Source organism: Ostrinia nubilalis, chromosome 17 (assembly GCF_963855985.1).
Source record: "Ostrinia nubilalis chromosome 17, ilOstNubi1.1, whole genome shotgun sequence".
Classification (NCBI taxonomy): Eukaryota; Metazoa; Arthropoda; class Insecta; order Lepidoptera; family Crambidae; genus Ostrinia; species Ostrinia nubilalis.
Genome location: NC_087104.1, coordinates 11,291,237 through 11,316,723, shown reverse-complemented (window position 1 = coordinate 11,316,723; position 25,487 = coordinate 11,291,237). Strand labels below are relative to the sequence as shown.

Here is a 25,487-nt window from a genome sequence, read left to right as displayed (position 1 = left end):
AATCTACGCAATCGTGATCGTCTGAAAACAGATTTTAATTCTTTTTAATTTTAGACTTTTCAATGTGAATATTTAAAAAAAAATACCTACCATGCAAAAGGTCAAACTATGTTACACATTTTACGAATTTTCACTGATATAATTTGAATCACAAAAACACTGGCTGGATTTAAATAAAAAATAAGACCTAATCAAAAAGTTTGGTTTCATGCTCTACGCATATTTTATCTGCTGTGAAAAACAAGTGACGGTTTCCCGCGCGTTTGAAAATGAATTTTCTGGTTGCGTCGTGGTGGTGGCTGGTGATACCGGTGCTGCAGGGGTCTGTGGGGCACACGGTGTATAAAGTGGGTGTGCTGATGGCTTCAAGATTGGACTCGCCTTTTGATTTGGAGCGGTGCGGGCCGGCGGTCGACCTCGCTCTCGACAAGGTGAACGATCGGTTCCTGGCGCATCATGGGGTTCAGCTCCAGAAGGTGCAGGGAAGGTAAAAATTTTTTTCTAAAAGTCAATATTTTTTTGTCGATTGTGTTTTTTTTATGATGTTTCAGGATTAGGTAATGGAAAGTAAGAAGAAAAGTATGATTATAAGATCTTTTCCCCAACAATGAGGTGTATTGGGTTTTTTAATACGCTAATTGTTTGATTAATAAGACAAATTGTAAGTATTTGATTTACCTATACTTACAATTTGTAGTATTAGTATTTGGTTTGTTTAATTTAATTTCGTAGATGGCATACATTTACGTAAATTATAATTTAAATACGTAGCAAAGAAACTGAAACGTCCACGGACAGAGTCGCGAGAAAAGGCTATAGTCTCTAACCCGACCTTCTTACGTAATAAACTTATTAACTATTTTCGGCAAAGGACTTTGAAGTAGTTCAAATACTTACATAGGTACATCCTTTCTGTAGCAGGCAGGCAGTTTGTTGAATAAATAATGGTGTTCAGTAGTTGTCTAAATAACTGAAGACAGAAAATAAAGTAAAATCTTCAGTATTTCCACTTAGGTTCTTTAAGAAAAATCTCGGTCGTTGTGGAAATATTTAGTTGAGGCCTTTTTCCAGCCGTGGGCGTAATTTGGCTGAATCGTACGAAACATTCATTTTAAACTTATTTATCAAAATCGAAGTTTCCTTAACAATCGGTTTTGTAAATATTAACTTAGATGTTCATAATGGCTCTTCAATTTCATTTTCGAGAAAGGACTGTCATAGTTTGACAAGTAATCAAATAGCGAAGGCAGAGCCGAATTTACCATAAAATGACTTTTTGGGCTTCAGCCCAGGGCCCCATGCATTCAAGGGGCCCCCAGCTAAGTCTAAGTCAGATAGACGATATTTTTTATTTCAATGTGTCTGGACAAACCTCAAGAGGATTTAAGACACTATTTAAATTAAAGATGTAACGGCTAAATAAATAAGGTGCAGCGTAAATAGAGGTCCAAAGCAAAAGGGTCGATACACTGTACACTGAGGTACCATATTTATTTATTTACTAGCGGCCGCCCGCGACTTCGTACGCGTGGATCCCGTTTTACCCCCTTCATCTATCTTACGCGGTTTAGATTTTTCATACAAAAATGTTTTTTCCCACTAACTCCCGTTCCCATGGGAATTTTGCAATATCCTATATCCTGTTGTAACTAAGCTTTAAGTTTACTAAGGTACCTGTATGCAAAATTCCAAGCGTCTAACTTAAGCGGTTTAGATTTTTCATACAAAAGGATTTTCCCGCTAACTCCCGTTCCCGTGGGAATTTTGCAATATCCTGTTGTAACTAAGCTTTAAGTTTACTAAGGTACCTGCATGCAAAATTCCAAGTGTCTAACTGAAGCGGTTTAGATTTTTCATACAAAAGGATTTTCCCGCTAATTTCCGTTCCCGTGGGAATTCCTAAGTATACTATAACCTGCCCAGGAGTACGAAGAATAATTGTACCAAGTTTCGTTAAAATCCGTCAAGTAGTTTTTGTTTCTATAAGGAACATACAGACGGACAGACAGACAGACAAAAATTTTACTGATTGCATTTTTGGCATCAGTATCGATCACTAATCACCCCCTGATAGTTATTTTGAAAATATATTTCATGTACAGAATTGACCTCTCTACAGATTTATTATAAGTATAGATTTATATATTCACTGTGTGTGAATTTATATATCAGTATTTAAAAAAATATATTAAATGTTGTTCAAAAAGTAAAGGTAAAGTCAACTGATTTGCTAGTAGGTAGTGAATATATATAAACTATTTCATAGTGAACAATATGGTTTTACCAAGGGTCGTTCCACCACCGATGCCGGGGTTGCACTACTTAAACATATCTTCGAGGCTTGGGAGAATTCTCAAAATGCACTAGGGGTCTTCTGTGATCTCTCAAAAGCATTTGACTGCGTAGAACATCAAACGCTAATTCGCAAACTGCACTATTATGGGGTGAAGGACTCGGCTTTGGATTTAATACAATCCTATTTAAACTTTAGAGTTCAAAAAGTTGACATAAATGGTGTTTTGTCTTCTGGGTCACCTGTGAAAATGGGAGTTCCGCAGGGGTCCATTCTGGGTCCATTCTTGTTTCTTATATACATTAATGATCTACCATATTTTGTTAAGGACTCTTGCGAAATCGTGTTATTTGCTGATGACACATCTTTGATTTTTAATATTGATAGAAGTAAAAATAACTTTGACGATGTAAATAATGCACTAACAAGAGTTTTAAGTTGGTTCACTACAAATAATTTACAACTCAATGCAAAGAAAACAAAATGTATAAAATTCTCTTTGCCTAACGTAAAAACAGTTAGTACCCAAATAGAACTTAATAATAATGCAATCGATCTGGTAGACTCTACTGTATTTCTGGGAATTACCCTGGATTCAAAACTCCAGTGGGGCCCCCATATAGAAACTCTGGCGGGAAAGCTCAGCTCAGCGGCTTTTGCAATAAAAAGGATACGGTCATTAACCGATGTTTCAACAGCTTGCTTAGTCTACTTTAGCTACTTTCATAGCCTAATGTCATATGGAATCATGCTATGGGGCAAAGCTGCAGATTTTGAAACAATATTTATTTTGCAAAAACGTGCGATAAGATACTTGTATAAAATGAAAGCAAGAGCGTCCCTTAGAGAATTGTTTAAAGAAATTGGCATTCTCACGGCCGCTTCACAATACATCTTAAACTGTATTCTATTTATTCAACAAAATATTAACGAATTCAAAAAGAAAAGTGATATTCACCAAATTAGATTACACTAGAAATAAAAATAAATTGGCTATACCCGCTTTTAGACTTAATAAAGTGTTTGCCACTTTTATGGGACAAGGTATCCATTTTTATAACAAAGTCCCTGATAAATATAAAGAGCTACCGTATAATAAATTTAAAGGTATAGTTAAAGATCACATGCTTAAAAAAGCCTATTATACAACTCGAGATTTTCTTAATGATAAGTCATCCTGGGAGTAGGATTATGGTCCTCTCATGCTCGCACTAAAAAGAATTAAAATGAAAAGTAATATTGTATAAACTAATAATAATTTCTCAAATGTTATAGTGTCATGCTTCTCAATCTGGACTGTTACTTAGCTTTATTATTAGTTTTTTTTTTTAAAGAGATAACTTGGCATTGTCATTCTCACTAAAATGTCTCTGGGGTGGTGGCGTAGTGAGGCGGGTCGTTACATTCCCTCTAATATGGTCGAGTGAAGCGATGGCTGGTTCACTCGTCATGTCTGTGAACAGGCGCTGCTTTCGGGGACTGGTCAATCCAAGTTATTCAAATTTATGTATGCGAGTCATTTCTACTAGTACCTTAATATGTAAGTCTAGATATTAGCACGTCACTACCTTGTTTAATATACCACGCAATCTTGTATACCCATTCTTATGATACACCATACAAGAATGCATGGTAAATTCAGTGAACTGCTCCTGAATCGAATGTACCTACTACTACTATTTCTATTTATTTATATTAACCGGCAGACAGTGGTGACTGAGTTTGTTGCGGCGCTTCTTCTCAGCACTTGCCAAATGTTGGTCTCGAAGCGCTGGTAGGGTAAAAAGATTATGAGACATGTAGAGTAGGGTGTCCCATAAATGGCCGAAAAAAAATTTTTTTTAGATATTGAAATGCATACCCTCTATTTCTTTTAGTACTACTCAGACTTAGTTAAATACAAAATTTCATCTTCCTACGTCAACATTAACCCGTGCCGACTGAGCTCTGAAGATTTTGAAAAATGCTGGTTTTACCCCTTTGGTTATGTAGCTTAATCAATTAAAATATTTAAATTTTATAAAATATTTATATAAAGAAGATATCAGACAATATATTTTACCTTTGAGGGTCCCTTTTTTACATTCTGGATACAGATTTCCATGCTCCTGAATATTGGCCTGATTTTTGCTACACTGTGCGTAGCAAAAATAGCTTTTTCTCTTCCTTTGCAGTGATCAAACAATGTAAATCTTGCATAAGCTTTATAGCTCTCTCAGCTGTATCATTAACTACCCTTAAAGAAAGCACTTTTTTGCTTTTAAATAGGCAACATCTTCATCTCATTTAGAAATGGGTCTCAGGGGAAAATTCTTATCAATTTTCAATGTAAAAAATAAATGTATAGTCTTGACAGACACTAAATCACTCAATGGGTTTCCAGCAACAATAAATAAGGCAGTATTATTATCAATTCATTAAAAACATGATAAAAAAATTAATACTAGTCCTATTTACCATAGAAATTATCATACCTTCTTCAGATGGAATGTATATCTTCCCAGAATCATACATACTCTCTCTTTGTACTTTTACTACAGTATTGACGGTGTTTGTTCATTACCTTCATCATCAAAGAGTGATAAAACGGCAATTTCTTCTGACATGAAGTAACAAAGATTTTGACTAAACTTGCTCAAGGCTGCTTTGGAAATCAATTTGTCAACACTCTCATATACCTTTTGGAAAGTGGATGTCAAGAGTTCCTTAAGGCTTTCATCAGAGCTGGTAAGTTGGTCGTGATGATTAACCGCCGCCGCACCGCTACTGCCGCGCAACATGTTTCGATGCAAGTCGGCACGGGTTATCGTACTCCAAATAAAGTAAAAATTTATTTCTGAGTGTTTTAGAGGCAAACGAACAAAACTAAGACCTATGCGTTACAAATTTAAAACTTTGAAAATTATGGGACACCCTAATGTAGAGGCTCCTTAAGAGCATATGACGATTTGTAAGAACTATTTATTAGTCTAAACAAATAAAGAAATTTTGACTTTTTGACTTTGACTTTGACTATAAAATTTCGAAACAAACTTGTTTATTAAAATTCAGTTTGTTAAAAAAAATATTGGAATACTTAGTTATTACATAAATGTAATCAAATTTGTTACACAAGGTACCAATTTAAAAAAATGTTTTTGAACAACCTGAATTTTTTTTTTCAATACTGGTATGTGGTTCCTTAGTGTACAGTGTATCGATCCCTTTGCTTTGGACCTCTATATGTAATAATAAATAAAAATAATAATTGCGAAAGAGTATAACAGGTGGGCCCCTAAGTAGTATTGGCCCAGGGCCCCCTAAACTCACGGTCCGGGCCTGAGCCAGGGTTCTTAGAAGTACCTTCCGGTTGGGTGGGAGATGCTGCTCCCAGATTGTAACTTCATACTTTCATTAGGCAAAATTCGATTTAGGAATTTCAAGAAATTATAAAGTGATTGATTGATAGATACGATAGATACGAAATTCAATTAGCGATAAAATGATACGATGGAACTTGAATAATAAATCTAATCATAAAATACAAAGGAATAGTTATATCTAGCCTATGCCTACGAGTATAAATTGTAGTTCTTCAGAGAATTGGAAAATTCCAGACTTATTACATTGTCTATTAGATAAAGGAAAAATAACGTAGCATACGAGTTTATTGTGAACAAAATTGCTCGCTAAAGCAATTTAGCCCTCAAGTTATTTAATAATAAAATATCATGCTATTGTGAACCAATAACGCACAATTTTGATATGGGTATATCGCTAAATGTAAAATTAATCATGGCTATGAAATAGCTTTCGAGATTTGGGACTAATTTGATAGAGCATGCAAGAACTGAGATGTTTCGACAGAGTATACAATCCTAAATGAAGTCTGAAGGAAATGCCTGTTGTATTTCCTAATAGGTGTAAGTAGGTGAAAATTGATTGGAGGATGACGATAGCTTTTCCCAAATGTTTCTTTTTATATTTTCATAGTTTTGGGGTTTTACGAGCTGGCGTCCTAACGATACTCTATGTTATTATTATTCAAGGCACAAAGAGTAAAAGAGTACGATCTCTACCCTACACACAAGTTTAAATAACGTTTAGAGTAGTATGGACTTACTAAAATATCATCTTTCATTTCTGAAATTCTGTGCGTATCCATTTTAGAGCGCCTCATCTATTTATAACATTTAAAGTGTAGATAGATTCTCTCACTCAGAACACAATCTGTCTATAAAGTCTCTTAACGATAGCTATCAAAGATATAATGAAAAAAGTTATCTTAATTAAAGATTCAGCACCTGATAAGTTTTTGTTCAACGAAAGAAAGATGTAATTAATTCTTCTGCAAGAGACAACCTGTATTAATAGAACATAAATTACTCGTATTTTCAAGGAAAAGATTTTGTGGTGTAGTCATTTTAAATCAACAGGTAAAGATTCTTATAAAATTCTTGGGAACAAAGGAAAAGGTTATCAAAAACTTAAGGAATTTAGACTTCGAAGTTGAAACTAGAGGAATTCCTTTCAGGAATATTTCAGGTGTCCCAAACTCATTCCAAACTATAATGTAAAAATAACTCGGAGTCTGTCAAACAGAATGGTTTATCATAGAGAAATGATACAAAGAAATAAATGCAAAAGTTTGTCTTTCATTTCGGGGCATTCGGGGGTTTTAATGAAATCGAGTTACCATCTGAGTTCAATGTAAGTTAAAAAAGTTATGCCAACCTGCCTTACATACCTTGTATCAAACCATACACCTTTACGTTGCAAAATAGCATATATTCCAACTAAATAAGACGCTACAGTGTATTAGTTGATGTGCTGTGATCTGTATGCGCCACACAAATAAGTGATACACGTGGCTTGTTCGAATATTATTCCCCGGAATATGCCTCATAATAAATTAGGTATGTTGGAGATTACGGCTTAGAACAAGTTAATTGTAATACTGCTAATAATGTTATGTCGGTTCGCAGTTTATATTGTGATAGGCAAATTGAACCATTTATAGGGATGATTGGTATGTGTTATATTCAGATGTTATTTTTAGTTCAAAGTTTAAAATATCCCCTTAGGTACGCCATTGTTATATTAGTTTAAAGTTAAGTTTTGTATGGAAATGTAATTTTAAACTAGCGTTGTACGCACGTGTAATGTTATTATTAGTTAGTTAATGTAGAGTAAAGACTAAAATAACAATGTTTTTTGGTCACATAACTAAAAATGAGAATGTAGTAGCGTTTCTGTTAGTTAATATTTGTTTATTTGAATCCAAATGATCTATTCCTGCAAATGTAGAGTTTTAATCGGTGTATTGACGCTATTTTATTTTAACATAAAACAGCCTTTGTCCAGAAGTGTATCATTTCAACAACTATGACTATGGCGATATCATATGGCTAATCTATGAACCGTGGTCGTGATCAGACATACACCTCAAGCATAGTTATTAGGAGTTTTGCATACATATAAGATGCATTTCAAAATATATTTTTTTAATTTAAGACTTGACACGCTAAGGCCTTTTCCATGAGGGCGAATTCGCCGCGAATGTCTTCGCGCGAACACGAGCGTATGTATGATGCGATTTAAACGCGAATTTACAACTCGCGCGTGCTTTGGATGCAATGTATTGGCTGCTAAAGCCCGGTCCGTGAGCACGTAGAATTTTGTCCAATGACCCCTAGCTACCCATCCTTATCGCTCGCGCGTAATTATATTGCTGTCGCGACTGTGCGACTGGCACCCGCAGTGAGTGTGCGAGCGCGATAGCAACATAATTACGCGCGAGCGATAAGGATGGGTAGCTTGGGGTCATTGGACAAAATTCTACGTGCTCACGGACCAGACTATAGTATCTCACCAACGCGCGTAGGATTCGCGGCGAATTCGCCCTCCTGGACAAGGCCTAAAACAGTCTTTGTCTTCAGCTACCCGTCATGCTCCGGCGCAATCGCTCCAGGGCTGGCAGCGGACATGCACTTCAAGGATGACGTCATCGCGTTCGTAGGCCCTGCGTGTGCGTTCGCGCTCGAGCCTGTAGCACGGCTTGCTGCCTACTGGAACACCCCTATCATCACTGGGATGGGGGACCAGGTAACTAATGATAATATTTTATTCATCATCATCATCATCATCATTTCAGCTACAGGACGTCCACTGCTGAACATACAGGTCTCCCCCAATGACTTCCACATCGCACGGTTGGTAGCGTGCATCCAGCGCCTTCCGCTACCTTTATCAGGTCGTCGGTCCACCTTGTGAGTGGACGTCTCACGCTGCGTTTTCTGGCACGAACTGAAGTCACTGACATAGGCCGACGGATTGGCAAGCTGAAGTGGCAATGGGCAGGGCACATAGTACGCAGAACTGACGGTCGATGGGGCAGCAAGGTTCTGGAGTGGAGGCCACGTACCGGGAAAATATTTTATTGCATAGGAATATTGTCATTTTAAACTATTATGTTGCATTTTTTACTATAAAATAGATATTGTTGCAATAAATCCCGTGAAGTGATAATTTTAATATTGTCATTGTTGTAAATGTGAGTTTTACAGGAATGACATTATATGCCAACGGCTTAGGCATATCGGACTGCCTTCAAGAGCTAGTTTGACTGTCATTGAAACACTGGACTATTGCGACAAACTAACTATTAATTTAGTGTTCCTACTCTATAACTACGTCTGCGTCACTATGCGGTCAATAATGGATTAATTCATTTAGCGATCTATAACAAGAATGCCTAATCTTTCTAAAATATTGACTCAGATGAAAAATCGTCATTAAAATTCTATTTTACGACCGCTGCCATAAGGCGTACCTACTTACCGTACTTTCATGCCCGGTCATTCATATAAAGTGGCGTGGACTAAATAAAATTCAAGTTTTTTACCAGGTGGTTGTATGGTTGCCTAGCTGTATTTACCAGTGCGATTCATCTAATAAATTGATTCAACATGTCTAATAAATAATATTAGCAAACACAAGGCGATTAACTTTGAACAATAATGATTTATCGATATTTCAATACACGTGTATCCACTTTCCTCTAGTGCTTGAATTTCGGAATTTACCGGCAATACCGAATTAAGCCGATTAATGAATGGGATGTTTGAATAAGCAGCAGTTAGTATAATTAACCTTGATGATGTTTACCGTGGTTCAAAGTTTGTAAACACTGCTTGGAACATAAGCGTTCTCCAGTATTGATTTCGGTTCAAGATAGTTACTTACTAATTTCCTTTAAATTTTAATGAAACTCATAAAACTAATTTATTTTTGTAAGTAGGCTTTTAAAAACACTTTTACACGTCCCAGTATTAACCCTGCCACTGTTTCGGGACAATAAATGAACCAGTGCTGAGAAGAAGCAGCGCAAGAAACTCAGTCACTATTGTCAGCCTAGGTATATCAATATCCTTTACATGTAGTATCTGCCTAACACCCCAGTCTCAGTCATGAATGTAAAATAACTAAAAGTGGACAACATGTTTGTGATCCTTACAAAATATTAATTTACCCAGCAGCGTTTTGCACTCATACCATTCCTATTGCTAGTTTGGGATGCAATAGCCCTATTGTCTCACATGGCCCATGTAACGGCCTTTATTTACATACTATTATACAGGGTGATTTTGTTATCAGTATGCAAATTTCTTTAATAAGCTCTTTAGAACAATGTAATAATACAACTTTGTCTTAATTTACTTAATCGCGGTATTTTTCGCGAAAAAAATTTATTGAAAATCTAATTTGGGGTGCCCAGCCCATATCTTATTTTTTAAAGGTTATGGCTTATTTTCGCGTGCCATTGTATCTATTAAGCTTTGTAGTTAGCTGTGTGCACGTATTTTTTCAATGAACGAAGCAAATTATCCACGTGAGCCAATTTTGAAATTAAATATGAAAAAAAAAATGTTTTCTTTACGTAAATCGATTAAGTTACTGATTCTGAGTCGCTCCTAAAAATTTGGATACTGATAACAAAATCACCCTGTATTAACTCAATTTGTTGTTTGTTCCAAAAGCCTCAGTTTGCAAGCTCACCTCACGTACAGCCTTGTCCGTTGACCTAAGATTAAAGAAATATTTGACTGGTCAAACAGTAAAGTGATTTCACGATCGTGCACGAGGTAACTGACCCTCGAACAGTGAAGTTACTTGAATTTGATTTCGAAATAAGCTTAAATTGTTTTTATTTTGAAATGTTCATCCTATTATTCAAAACCACATGTTGTAGGTACATGTTTTAGCAGCTTGATTACATTTAGATTAGAAATTCAATTAAACTCGTATTTCAACTAACATTGTACCTAAAAGTTTTAAGTGATGATGTTAAATTGTGATCATCTTAGTAGTTTACTGATGTATTTTGAAGAGCACACAATTGTAGTCAAAAAAGAAGATCGATTAATTACTTTGGACCAGCGAGTCATAAACAGATAGAGTATATAACGCTAATTATATAATTTGCCCCCTAATTTTTGAACTCCAGTTAAGATGTCTATAAAAGTGAAAATTACACTCATTTTCTATCTGAAAATGCAAATTTTTGCAAACAATACCAAGGAGTTATACCCATCTTTAATCATTTTAAGGAGCGACTACGAAAGCATTATGAGCCTAGATTTTTAACGTCTGCTACAATAACTACTACATCAGCCCACTCGTAGCAGACGTCTACGAAAACAAATCTGTAGCGTACTTGTAGTCGGTAGCAAAAATGCTACGAATTACAAACATGCATTGCTACGTGTTTCGTAGCACCGCGGCACCGTAGCAAAGTAACAAAAGGCGGAGTCTACGGTCATACCAATGAAATTACATATTCAAGAGGTTTATGCCCGTTTTCACCATCAATCCCAAAATTTTAAGTGACCCCTAAGGTACAAATACAAATATTTTATTATGAAACACATGTTACATTGTCATTACAAATTAGCCTTATCCATTTAAGTTTTAGAAAACTTGTCTTAGGATAAGGCTGCTCTTCACAAGGTAACACTTAACAGGAATTTAGTTTTCATAGGGTTCACTTAAAAATTAGGAATTGATGGTGAAAACTGGCATTAATCAAAATATTATTAGAAATCAATCATTTCACATATTCCAACAAACATTAATTTGTAAGATAAATCGTAGTTATTGGTCCCTTCAGTATTGGTGCATGTTAAGTACCCATACTTTAGTATTTTACTTATTCTGAAGTGAAATCCTTTGAAACTCAGATCGGAGGAATCTTTTTAATTAAATTCAAATTGTAAGTAACTTGTGATTTCAATAAAGCTTTTGCAACGTTTCAAATTGTAAGGTTAAGTAGAAACAAATCTGTAGTTAGCGTGTCTCAGCCTTAATTATTCTGAGTCTCTAGACAGATTCAAGGTCTCGGGGGTTTAAGGCCTATCATGCTTCATTAACTAATTACCGTCACGAATCTACTAACTTATTCGTTTGATGAGTTTCTTTTCAATTATGTACTTAATCTGTAATTACTCTCCTCTCACCTCTCCTCATGGGAATGCCTACATTTTCATTACAAAAGCTCGGCAATTTGTTAAATCTTAAGCGAAAAGGTACCTTTTAGGAAATTATCTTAATGGCAGTGAAATTTAATTGCCAGTAACATTATATCTTACCGTACACAAAAGGAAAAAGAATGAACGTTTTTTTTATTACTTTGTAGGATTGATCTGGGTAGTCCTGAGGTTCTAAACTTCTAAAACGCTTACTTATTATACGTAGATTATTATATTATGTTGAAACTAGCGGCCGCCCTCGACTTCGTACGCGTGAATCCCGTTTTACCCCCTTAGGGGTGGAGTTTCGTATTTAAAACATCTACCTGCATGCCTTTCAGCCCGATCCGTCCATTGGTTTGGGCTGTGCGTTGATAATCACTATGCCAGTCAGTCAGTCATCTTTAAATTATATTTAGATAAGACCCTGTTACGTAGCTTGTCCGTTATGCAAATGTATAAAATTGATAGTTTATGGACACCATGACAAGGCACCCGCTATAAACTTGATTTATTACACCGATTTATCTACTGAAAGTATAAGTGGTGTTATATTAAAATTGTAGTGTCTTCTTTACGGTAAAGGGCTGTCACTCGTCCGTTTTTCAGTTTCAGTTTAAGTTACATAATTAATTACTGTAGTTTTACATTGGTTTTAAATTGATGTCAGTTTAAATAACAGCATTCTCGTCAGATAATCTATAGTTTAGATTCTAGACAGTTCTTACTTTGAAAGACTCGATGTTCTAAACTTTATAACTTGCAAAAACATAGTTATATCTTTGTAAAGATTCTGTGCTAAAGATACGTGACTTTCAGGGAAAATGGAAACTTTTACTGAAAAATTCGAAGTTTGGAGATATTAATTTTAATGTTGGCAACCCTATTAGGGTGTTATTATGTCGTCCCACGAGCCTATTCAATATCCGTCGTAGTCATGAAAAGAATATTATGTTTTGTCACTAAAAAGCGGTTTATTGTTATAACCTTATATTTGAAATACAGCATAACCTTTACTTTTTTACTGCTTAAGCTTTAATACACTTAACAGTATACTTATGTCTTGAATGAAACAAATATAACAAAGAAACGAAATCATTTATGTAAAAGCAAAGTGCAAACACACCACTATGGGTTTTCTTTTGATGAAAACAAAGCAATCAATTTTCTTTAGACCTTTCATATTTGTGGTTGATGAGATTGACGTTGAATTTCGGTTCCAATATGAAATTTCTAAATGATGGATTTTGCTTTAATATTGTATTGATTGTATTTTGCTTTAAGTCAAATGATTAATTTGATAGTTGAGTGAGCAAAATGCCGAATATTTATATTAAAATTCCAGCCCTGTCTGAGAATGATCTAACATTTTATAATTTAATATTATGCTGCTTTAATATTCTTTAAGAACCCACATCTAAAGTTTTTATAATAAATAATATGTTCAATTTTTTAAGACTCTCTCATGAACTTGAGTGGGTTGAAGCTAATTAAACTTACGAGTAAGTATATGTTTATGCATGAGTGTTTTTACTAGAATTGTGATCATTAAGTGCCTCAGAGCAACACTCACATTCATCCAAATTGCAATTAACGATTATTGATTAACTTGTTAGTGGAATTATCTCTTACGTGAAAAGACTTAACTAATTGTGTATTTAAGTAAAGTAGTGAATTACTGATCAATTACGTCGATAAAAAGAGAAAAATAAAAATGAGAATGTTATACGATCTAAATGTAGATTACTAAATACCAAAAGAATCCAAAGAAAATACACAAACTTATCTAACTCTTAAAATATCTTAAGGAAAACGATACCCTAGTGGCTGTCTCTACTAATCTACAAAAATGTTATTCCCTAATTACAAAACCTTTTAAACCAAAGTGTACACTGGAGAAATGTGATTCCATTGCGGTCAGCTTAAATTGTTATGGTTCTCCTGATGTATTTCGTCCCCTTTGGTCAAGGGTACAAACAAATCAGCGGGAAAGCTCACCGCCTGTCCCCGTAGCGAACTTGGCATTGACGCGGAGTGGAATGCGATTGGATTGGAAGGTAATGGGGCAACGAATCCGTTTGTCTACACACAGCTTTATCGAAAACACGTGTTTGTGGGGTAGGATGTTTACCCTTTCAGCCGAATGTTTAGCTACGACTCAATAATGTTATTACTCGAAGTTCATCGTTCAACCCTTACGTGACATTGAAATATTTTGATCTATTAGAGTAGGCGCACACCGTTGATTTTTAGTTGGCCAATAGTTGTGCCCGATTTTAATTTGTATAAAGAATCGGCCAAATCGAATCGGCGTAGTGTGCGCACTCCCATACATGCCCATACTGATCAACTGCCCGACTAAACTATCTGCCAACTAAAAATCAACGGTGTGCGCCTACTCTTACATTTGGAAATTAAGGTTGAGTTGCACCATCTTACTTTGACTTTAACAAACGTTAAAAATCTGTCAAATTCATAAAAAAATCACCGGTTATTATTATAGTTACTGTTAAAGTAAGATGGTGCAATCTAGCCTTAGTTACTTGACTGTAGGCAATCGGCCAGGTGCCAACCCATGCTACGCCGCCACTGACTGTAGGATTCTAAATAATTGCGTTCTAATTTAGAATATAAGACGGAGTGTAACATATTAATGATGCCACTAGGTACCACCAGAGTAAATACAAATGAGTAGGTCATCTTCATAGAATTTAACGCACGAGCGCGGTTTGTATGTGAGCCAATACGTATGCGGCGCGCACGCACACACTGACAAAATTCGGGGCAACTCACCGCTAATCAACGCTAAATTTTATCAGTGTGTGCGTGCACGCCGCATACGTATTGGTGCGCGCTCACATACAAACCGCGCTCGGTGCGTTTCTATGAAGATGACCTACTCATTTGTATTTACTCTGGTACCACTCACTTCAAAGAGGTGGCAAAAAGGCCGCTTAGACGGCTTTTAATACATGTTAGCCTAACGAATGCTTTCATGTTAAATTAATGCGATTCTCGTAATAATAAAATTAGCACAATTATTCGTTCATTCTTTTGGATTATTTTATTTATAGAAAGGAATATCGTTGACCTAATGACACAGTTACTGACAAATATTTTGTGTGTTTGTGTTGCTCAATTACGAGTAGCATTGTTTTATTGAATGCGACATTTTGTGCTAAATTTATTTTGATAGTTAGCCAGCTACATGTAAATTTTTGAAAATAAAAAAATGAATTTAAATGATTTTTTTTTGTTATAGCCGCCATCGGAGGGAGAATTGGCAGCCCCAGCCAGTGTGGTCAGCCGTATGCACAGACTTCGAAATCTCCGGAAAGGCATCAAGGTATGTCTTTGCTAAGTTTCAGGTTACGCAGTAGAAAGTGGAATATAAGTGGCATCAAGCAAATAATGTCTTTAATATAGTTGAGTCAAGGTCAAAGTACACTTTTAGATTTTTATTATTAAAAATTCAAAATCTAAGAGCACATGTATTAACATATTAATTTCACTTGTCTTCTAATGCTTCATTGTCAGTCATTACCTACTTAATGAAGTAGGACCACAACACATCAAGCTGAAAAAGGTGTCATTTTACACTGATGTCACCTATTTCAGCTTGACTTTCACATATTTAGCGCGATTTTGTCACAAGAAGATTGATGTCGTTTTACTTTACTTGTAAGCTATCTTTTAAATGATCGATATTGTCTACAGCCAACAACGCTGTTCAACGACAAAGGGAAGTATCCAACGTTGACTCGCATGTCGTACTGCCAGTGCCGTTTACCTCACGTGTTTACCAGCGTCTTCGAGCGTTTCGGATGGGCACACGTTGCCCTACTGCTGGACAAGTCGGATTTATTCTCGCTGACTGTGGGTAAGTACAGGTACCACGATACACTATCATTGAAGATTAGGCCCAGAACAGACGGTTAAACGCAACTGCAACGAAACTGCAACTGCTAGTTACTTTTGAGTTGCATCTAAGTTTCTGCCATAGCGTCCGTTGAGTGACCACACATGACGCGACCAGTTTGAAACTTTCAGTTTCAGTTTCATTCATCAAAATCATCAGAAAGTTGCAGTTTCGTTGCAGTTGCGTTTCACCGTCTGTTCTGGGCCTTAGTTGCACTTGCTCCACCTTATTTTATCCGTAACAATAACATTAACCGGTAGTTTTTGTATGGATTTTGACAGGTTTTGACATTTGACAAAGTTATGTTTCTACGTTTATTATGAAGCGGCCAGGCATTGTTGTATTCTTAAATCGCCTGTTTTCCCACTTTCTAAATCTGGGAGTCTGTAAACAAGTATTTATTGAATAGCGTGCTCCATCTCAGAGCTTAGATATTATTAGCTTACCGTGTAATTGAGTAGAGGTCAAACTTTCAAACGTTAACTCGGTGTTAGGTATGTACATTAAAAATGTGAATTACAAAGTAATCGACGCAGTTTTTTGTTACGAGTATTACCTAGCTTGCAGTACTAAATTGATGAGATATTAATGCTTAAAGTAACAGAAGTTACAAAATCAGCAGTATGTAAGAGTAGAAATGCACAAACGATCAAATATAACAGCTTTTCAGGGAAAGAAAAGGCGAAATATTCAAATAGCTGACTATTATGTTTCTTCCATAAAATCTGTTTTGTTTGCAACGCTCGCTGTTAAAGGAAGATTGCAAATGAATGTTGAATTGTTAACAATATTAGTTATTTTTATGGTAATGTTAAATGTTGTTTAGGTAAGAGCCTAGAGTGGGGTCTCCGCAAAAAAGGGATACTGAAAGCCGTACGGGAACTGGATGGTAACGAAAGGGAGTCCTGCGAAACTTTACTGCGAGACGTCAGCATGTACGCACGAGGTAAGGCTCTGAAATTTATTAATGCTTCAACCATACTAAAGGTTCGGCCAAACCAACGCGATCACATGCGATCAGCCGGCATGTGGCGATGGCGACCAATGCATTTAAGTCTGATCGCCATCGCTGCACGCCGCACGGTGGGCTGATATTAGAGCTTCATAGACTTAGCGTCGCTCAAAAATCAAGTGCCGAATTTTGAAAAAATAAATATGCCAATGTGTTCCTTTACCAAAAAGGAATATTTTATGTTATGTAACGTTTCTTGATAAAGTTATTATTTAATAAGTTATTGACAATTTCTTTTTTTTTGTATGGAGCTCAACATTTATTTTTATTTTATTCGTTATTCTTAAGCTTTCTTAAGAAATTGACTTTTGTATTACGTAATGCAACATATAAGCTATGTTATCACCAAGTGTCGCACTTCGGAAATCTTCGGAACATTGTCATTTTGGACTTTAAAATAAAAAAAATAAAAAATTTAAATAACTGCCAAATTTTGTAAAAATAACTACTCCAATGTGTTCCTTTACCAAAAAGGAATATTTTATTTTATGTAACGTTTCTTGATAAAGTTATTATTTAATAAGTTATTGACAATTTCCTTTTTTTTTTGTATGGAGCTCAACATTTATTTTTATTTTATTCGTTATTCTTAAGCTTTCTTAAGAAATTCACTTTTGTATTACGTAATGCAACATATAAGCTATGTTATCACCAAGTGTCGCACTTCGGAAATCTTCGGAACATTGTCATTTTGGACTTTAAAATAAAAAAAATAAAAAATTTAAATAACTGCCAAATTTTGTAAAAATAACTACGCCAATGTGTTCCTTTGCTAAAAAGAAATATTTTATGTTATGTAACTTTTCTTGATAAAGTTATTATTTAATAAGTTATTGACAATAATTACTTTTTTTTTGTATGGAGCTCAACATTTATTTTTATTTTATTCGTTATTCTTAAGCTTTCTTAAGAAATTGCTTTTTGTATTATGTAATGCATCATATAAGCTATATTATCACCAAGGGACGAATCCCGGAAACCCTCGGAACATTGTCATTTTCGACTTTAAAATAAAAAAAACAAACGAAAAAAATAACTGCAATGTTATGTAATTTCTTCCGTACTACCCTAACGAGGTGAAGAACTAAGCACGTTTTTTATAGTGGTGTTCCCAGGAGGCCTAATCCACTTGTAAGATTATTAAAATATGTTTTATGGAAAGTTAAGTTTATTGGTTTATTGGCTAATATCTACAAAATTAAAGCTTTCTTTCAGTATCAGTATCAGCCTCATCATCAAATTGATCATTTATTAATTAACTTTTTGCTTCTGTTGTTAAAACTTTGTGTTTTCTATGAAGTTTACATTATTATCTATATCTGAGAATCAGATTTTAAAAATAAATTGTGCAAAATATCTTCATTAGTTGCTCTCCTGCAAAATTCGAGCGTGGTGTAGTACTTTCTGATTGGAAGTAAATATATTTTCCGTGAGCAATAACTTTGTATTCTTGCAGGCATATACGTATGTAGAGCTCCATGTACGTAGTATAGTTTGGTCTGCGAAACAAAATTTGCGAAAATAATTATTCTAGCGTTTTAGGGCAACTTGTAAGTGCCCAAATGAACCAGATCCACAGTGTTTTATTTTGGCTTAGAAGCGGACATCCCTGTTTTATTAATTCAATCGTTAGATATTACTATTATGTATAAAATTGATGAAGGAACTAGTAGTTGTATTTGCTTAGTTTCGAAGAAATATTCGATATTGTGATTTTATAAAAAAAACAGTTTTAGAAGCATATTTTCTAAAAAAATTACATTAAGTCAGAATTTTGTAAATAAATTTACCTATCACTATAACGTCTACCTTTATGCAGAAATAAATGGTTATTGCTGCAGTAATTTAGGAATTATTTAATAATTTATGATTTTCAGAAAACATTTTTTTCTCCGTTACACTAGAAAATTGGCAGCTATATTTACTTTTGATACTAATGTAATTTTTTTAGAAAATATGCTTCTAAAACGGTTTTTTTTATAAAATCACAATATCGAATATTTCTTCGAAACTAAGCAAATACAACTACTAGTTCCTTCATCAATTTTATACATAATAGTAATATCTAACGATTGAATTAATAAAACAGGGATGTCCGCTTCTAAGGGAAAATAAAAGACTGTGAGATCAAATGATAAAATGGATAAGGGAAAATAAGGTTTCTAGCTCCACATTTTACTATCGACTCATTTCTTTTTCAAATGTATGAAGGAGACCCATTTTTTTTAATTCAAAATAAGCTGCATTTAATTATTGTCGACCTATTTTAATATTGTTATCAATGAAAAAAACTTAATGGACGCGGAAATTGAAAATTTAATAGATCGTAATTCTGGAAGCAAAACAATCTCGTAATAACTGATTCTCACTTGATTGATAGAAAAATAATATCGTTGATAAATGGCAGCTCTGCACAAGCAGCGATGTGATATTTGTAAAGCCATATCAAAAGAAATGAATAATTTAGACGTAATTGCCATCAAGAAAGGTTTTCAACACCACCAAAAAGTCCACTATAAATGATCAATTTGATGACGAGGCTGATACTGAGAAAGCAAGCTTTACTTTTGTAGATTCAGAGAGTGGCTCTTGAGTCTAACCAATAAACTTAACTTCAAACTGGCTTAATTTCCATAAAACAAATATTATATTATAGTAACCTTAGTAATCATGTGGATTAGGCCTCCTGGGAACACCACTATAAAAAACGCGCTTAGTTCTTCACCTCGTTAGGGTAGTACGGAAGAAAGTACATAACATTGCAGTTTTCTTTTTCGTTTTTTTTTATTTTAAAGTTGAAAATGACAATGTTCCGAGGGTTTCCGGGATTCGTCCCTTGGTGATAATATAGCTTATATGATGCATTACATAATACAAAAAGCAATTTCTTAAGAAAGCTTAAGAATAACGAATAAAATAAAAATAAATGTTGAGCTCCATACAAAAAAAAAGTAATTATTGTCAATAACTTATTAAATAATAACTTTATCAAGAAAAGTTACATAACATAAAATATTTCTTTTTGGCAAAGGAACACATTGGCGTAGTTATTTTTACAAAATTTGGCAGTTATTTAAAATTTTTATTTTTTTTATTTTAAAGTCCAAAATGACAATGTTTCGAAGATTTCCGAAGTGCGACACTTGGTGATAACATAGCTTATATGTTGCATTACGTAATACAAAAGTCAATTTCTTAAGAAAGCTTAAGAATAACGAATAAAATAAAAATAAATGTTGAGCTCCATACAAAAAAAAAGGAAATTGTCAATAACTTATTAAATAATAACTTTATCAAGAAACGTTACATAACATAAAATATTCCTTTTTGGTAAAGGAACACATTGGCATATTTATTTTTTTAAAATTAGGCACTTGATTTTTGAGCGACGCTAAGTCTATGAAGCTCTAATATCAGCCCACCGTGCGCCGGCTGATCGCGTGCGATCGCGTTGGTTTGACTGAACCTTGTGGGCGTGCCTTTGATCGCGCCGGCGATGGCGATCTGCACGCGTTGGTGTGGTTGAAGCCTAACACCTATGTACAGTCGCGGAATGAAAAGGTTCGTCACCTTAGTGTCGGTTTTCGCTTGCACTAGGTACTGTAAGAGTCAAACCTGCCAACATAACCGTGCAAGAAACATTGCTGCTAACATTTAAATAAATATGACGTTTGCTAACGAATAAGGTTTTGCTTGTTTATTTTTCTATCCCATCAGTGCAATGTTACAAAATGTACTTTTTTTTATTTAATAGATAATGGCAGGTTGAACCAACAAGAAGGTTTTAGTTTATCAATCATAATAATCTTCTTGACAAGTTAAATCGTCAAACAACTTTGATCTGAATAATTTTGAACTTTACTGACGAACAGTTAAAGATTATTTTCTCTAACTCGAGATTATTCTGTAACATAGTTTCAAAAGGTAATAATTATGTGCTCGCGATTCGTTGAAGGAATCAATTTGAAAACTGACGAACCTTTTCATTCCGTGACTGTACTTTGATGTATACCTATTTTGGGGATAAATTATAATGCAGATCACAAACGATTTATCATTAATCTTATTAGATACGCTTTTAATGGGTTTCTAAAGTACTTATAATTGAAATGGAAATTAATATTTGCTAGTTAAACAAGGTACACATTTATATTCAAAAAAGTTTAATACCCTAAATTGCAATTAAAGTTTGAAATTAATAACTCAGAAATTCTTGATGAAAATGAACCGAGAAAGTTACGATAAAATAAAACACTGGTCCTATTACCGGGCTGCCTGCTTTGAAAGCCCTCACAATAAACATAGGTAGTTACAGTAGGCCTGCATTTGGATTGGTGTCTACTGTCATAAATTACAGTAGATTTATTCAGTCTAGTAGACTGGAAACCTGGTAGTAAATTCAGGCTCTATCGTAGAGATGGGTTATACTAGGTTTTGATACTAGGTGCACCTATTCCTAGTATTTATTAATACTCGATCCAAATACCTATTCCACCTAGTACGTAGTAATTTAGCATACTTGACGCGACTAGTGCGGACTAATCCACGTAATATATGACTTTAAAATACATTTTTTTTTTAAAAAGATACAACCGTAGTATGAATAATGCAATTTGAAATTGAATAATAATTCCTCCCTTCATACTTCAGCAGGCTTAGGACTGTCAACTTAAAAGTTGGCGTATTTAAAAGATATCAATTTCATAAAAATATTTACATATTTTTTCTTATTTACATGAATATGGTTTGACTACGTTTGTGTGCGTTTGCTTCGTCGCGCTCAAATTTGTTTGGTCAGACAGAGACGGAGTGAATCTCTACGTTCGCACATAAGCTTAGCGAGAAATACTAGGTGCGCGTAATACACGACTACGGATTACGCAATAATAACCTCTATTGCTTTGATGATAGGGTCGGAAATCGTGTAATTTATAAAATACTAGGTGGATCAAGTATTTAAAAAATTGGAACAGGTGCCGCCTAGTACTGTAAAATACCTAGTGTGTGTATCTGTTCTAGTAAATACGTCTCATCTCTACTCTATTGGCCACTGGCGAAAGAAGCAACCAGGGCCCCGATTGCGTCAAATACTTTCTACTGCAACGCGACTGGACGAGGAACGAACATCAGCTGATTTGACAAATCCGTACCACGGTGATGTTTTGACAGCTAGTTCAAACGATAATTCAAACTAATAATAATAATAATGCTGGGGCGCTGGCTTAGCTTGCACGTCTCCAGTGCTATGTAAGCGGCTTCATATTTCATTATTTGTATCTTACTAACATAGGCTAAGTGAAAATTGTTACTAACACGATTATGGACCCCGGTCTGACAATAAATTTTTTCAATTTCAATTTCAATTTCAATTTCAAACAAAATTTGATATAAAATTCTCTTAGACCCACTGGATCTTCGTGTAGTGCCTGTCACCTCGTTCGCTGATATTTCATGTTCACGGCCTTTTGTTTCGCTTAATGCATTTACCTACTTTCAGTTGGCATTATTGTACTGAAACTGTAGCTGGATAGCTTTTGTCGTCATCCGAACACCTGTATGTGTTTTGTTTATTTAAAAAGGCTACGAAACGAGAAACATTCGGGAATCCGTTGGGAATGTTTTTGATACAAGTTTTCCTTTGTATAGGAATTGCATTTCACTTTGCAAAATATTTATGAAAGGTTTTCTAGGAATGGTAAGGGACATTGGGAATATTTTGCATTAAAAATTGAAGTAAATTAGTTACAAGGAATTGATATGAACCATTATACCTACCTAAATTTATGGTTGTATAACATTACAACTAAAACATTATTATTTTGTTAAAAATTTTCATCTTATTCCCTATGTGTTTGTTTTACCAATTTTTTTATCTATTGTCTTGTTAAACATTGCTTGTTTTTCTATAGTCTTATAATTAGGTAGACCAGTTGAGTTTTTGTGTAACTAAACAGTTTGGAAAGAAGAGTTTGGGACTTATGGAAGCTCTATTAATGGACTGGTTTTGCCTCCACTTTTTTCAGTGGTGGTTACAGCACTTAAATAATGTCATAATCATAATTTTTTCTTTCTTAGTGGTAATCCTGAGCGTTCGTGGCCCACTAGTGCGAGAATTCTTGCTCGCAGCGCACTCGCTCGGCATGACGCGCGGCGACTGGGCCTTCCTCGACGTCGAAATATTTCAGGTAAGTAACTTAATAAGTTAGTTTCAGTAACTTATTTTAATCCTAGGTACATTATTAGTTCTTTCAACTCATGAAGGCGAGTGGGCTTTACTCAGCGTTGCCAGTTTTTTTTTTCGCCAAGTCGGGACTTTGGTACTTTTTGAGTGAAAATAGCGGGATTCTTCCGTCAGAAGCGGGACATAGTAAAAAAACGTAAACAATCAAAGGTTTTCAAATATTTATCTTTTTATTTGACTTAAAATTACGTTTACGTGACAATAGATAGCAAAAGTAGCCATAGAAAATGTATTTTAACAAAAAAATAATATTTTAAATCAGTTTTACTCTATCGTTAAATTCGTCTTTCGAATAAAAAAAGAAAAAAAAAAGAAAAATCGAAATAAAAAAATATTCTTTAGAATAATATGGCGTTTCAAACAATAGTCTGGTGAAGTGAGTGTCCCTCTCCGAAAAGCGGGACAGAGCCTGTCCCGCGAGGGACATTTAAATTTGATTTAAAAATTGGGACGTCCCGCCAAAATCGGGACGTCTGGCAACGCTGGCTTTACTTGTGTGTGTACGTGTACATGCACAATATAATAACGATAGTGTAATGTCTGTCAAAACTTTCGAAAAACAAACAGTAGCGAGCCACCAGACATGTCAAACTCATTTACCTTCGTGAATTGCAACAACTATAATTTATTATCATTTTATTATCTTCAATTCTTTTCCCTGTTTATCCTATGATTGTTATAGAAATTGAAAGTGGGCAATCTCCTTTTATATAAGTACCAACTTATATAAAATACAAATCTTCTTGTAAGTTACTCGTGAATGTATGTCAAGAGAAGATGTTCTGGTTTGTATAATACACGTTCTACGGTATCGGTTACGTCTGTATTGGTTCGTGCTTCAATATCTTTACTCAAGAGTCAAACTTTAGCAAGGATAGTTGCGAACTTGAGGATGACCTACTCCTAACTTTATTATCCCTTAAACCTGTTTATTAATTCATACTGGCTTAGATAAAGTCAGCTGCGTAGTTGAAGGAAAGTAACAAAGTTTCAAACTGAAATATTCGTCTGTCTGTAAACTTTAATAGGTACATACTTTTAACTTTTAGCAAGAAACCTTGATAGTACAACGGAGGTAATTGTAAGATAAATTATAAAAAAAACTGCGTTTAAAAAACCGACCTTATAAACTAAGCCGCTTTCAAAAAAGTCCACGGAAAAGATTAAAGGACAATTGACGAAAAAACGAATTAAAAGTTCTCTTTTGTTGGTTAAAATGATTTGTTCAAGTAAATTGTTGTACAAAAAGCTATTTCTGGTTATGACGTTGGACAAACTCGTAGCTTTGAAAAACAAGTTGTTTTGACAACTATCGTGGTCATTTGACTACAACCGAGTTGGAAAATGGAAGATTTTATTACAGGGCCCAAACTTTGTGAAAATTACGAAGATAAACTGAGACCCGAAAATATTCCGTAATTTCCATTTTACTAGTTGAGGGCAACGAAAACATAACTAACTTGGTTTCGTTAGGTACTTATTACAAGTTAAACGTGTAAATATTTGATTATAATTAGAAGGGTTATTCGAGCACTATAAATGCCAAAATCCCAATTTATTCTTAATCAAAATAGTGAAAATCTTCCTCCCTAGTTCACGTTCTTAGTAATTATTTGCTTAATTAGCAAAGTAGGTTTTCTACAGTTTCTAGGCCTCATATTATAGTTATCATTAATCTAGTGAATCCCTAATTAAGTAAATTAAGTTTGAGTAAGGTTTTCAGCCCAGAAATAGGTTTAGAGATTGTAATATTTGATTACAACAAACGTGTGATCCCTTTTTGATGGGTAAATTGGATAGTTGCGAATTTCAAACAAAACTATTTGCGAATTAAAGTCCATGGTCCAAAATACGAGTACATAGATAGAGCTCCTGATTATAGGTAAGGGGGCGTCCATAAATAACGTGAGACTTTTAGGGGGGGGAGGGGGTCAACGAAAACCTCACTAAATCTCACGTGGGGGAGAGGGGGAGTCTCGGATAACATCACGTAATTTTTCCCGCAAGAAATAGAGTAAAATTGCCAGAAAACTGGGTTATTGAAGTAAAAAAAATGATTTTTTTTTATGATGATTATGACAATTTATTCCAAACCGTCTAATCCGCATTTGTGAACACTAAAGATGCAGAATAAATGTCGAAATTAAGAAAATACGAATTAAAAAAAACGTCATCGGCATCGCTATTGCGTAAAAAATTGGCCAAGTGCGTGTCGTGCCACGCGCAGTGTAGGGTTCCGTAGTTGTCTGTCTTTACCACAATATATTTCAGAAGCAAGCAATTACTTCATCTAACTAAAGTCACTTTTCATATTTTCTTCTAAGGATTTTTTGCTGGTTAAGAAATTGTGTAAAACATGAGTCAAATGACTATTACTCTTAAACTAAGTAATGTATCTTAACCGTTGTAGTTTTCCTTGAAAAAATTCATCCCCACTTTACATGCAGGGGAGCTACCCCATGTTTTTTTTTTCTTCAAAATTTTATTTTACCGTTTTGTCGGCGTGATTAATATAC

The 25,487-nt window shown here is 34.7% G+C and overlaps 1 protein-coding gene across 1 annotated transcript in view; it reads left to right on the top strand.

Moving 5' to 3' along the window:
• The first annotated feature begins 269 nt into the window (after nucleotides 1-269).
• LOC135080259 (atrial natriuretic peptide receptor 1-like) overlaps nucleotides 270-25,487 on the top strand; it is a 54,163-nt gene continuing 28,945 nt past the window's right edge. Inside the window, exons 1-6 of the mRNA XM_063974945.1 lie at nucleotides 270-487; nucleotides 8,212-8,377; nucleotides 15,062-15,145; nucleotides 15,517-15,679; nucleotides 16,545-16,664; nucleotides 22,806-22,915. Of these exons, the coding sequence (XP_063831015.1) occupies nucleotides 270-487; nucleotides 8,212-8,377; nucleotides 15,062-15,145; nucleotides 15,517-15,679; nucleotides 16,545-16,664; nucleotides 22,806-22,915 (861 nt within the window). The remainder of the gene's footprint in view (nucleotides 488-8,211; nucleotides 8,378-15,061; nucleotides 15,146-15,516; nucleotides 15,680-16,544; nucleotides 16,665-22,805; nucleotides 22,916-25,487) is intronic.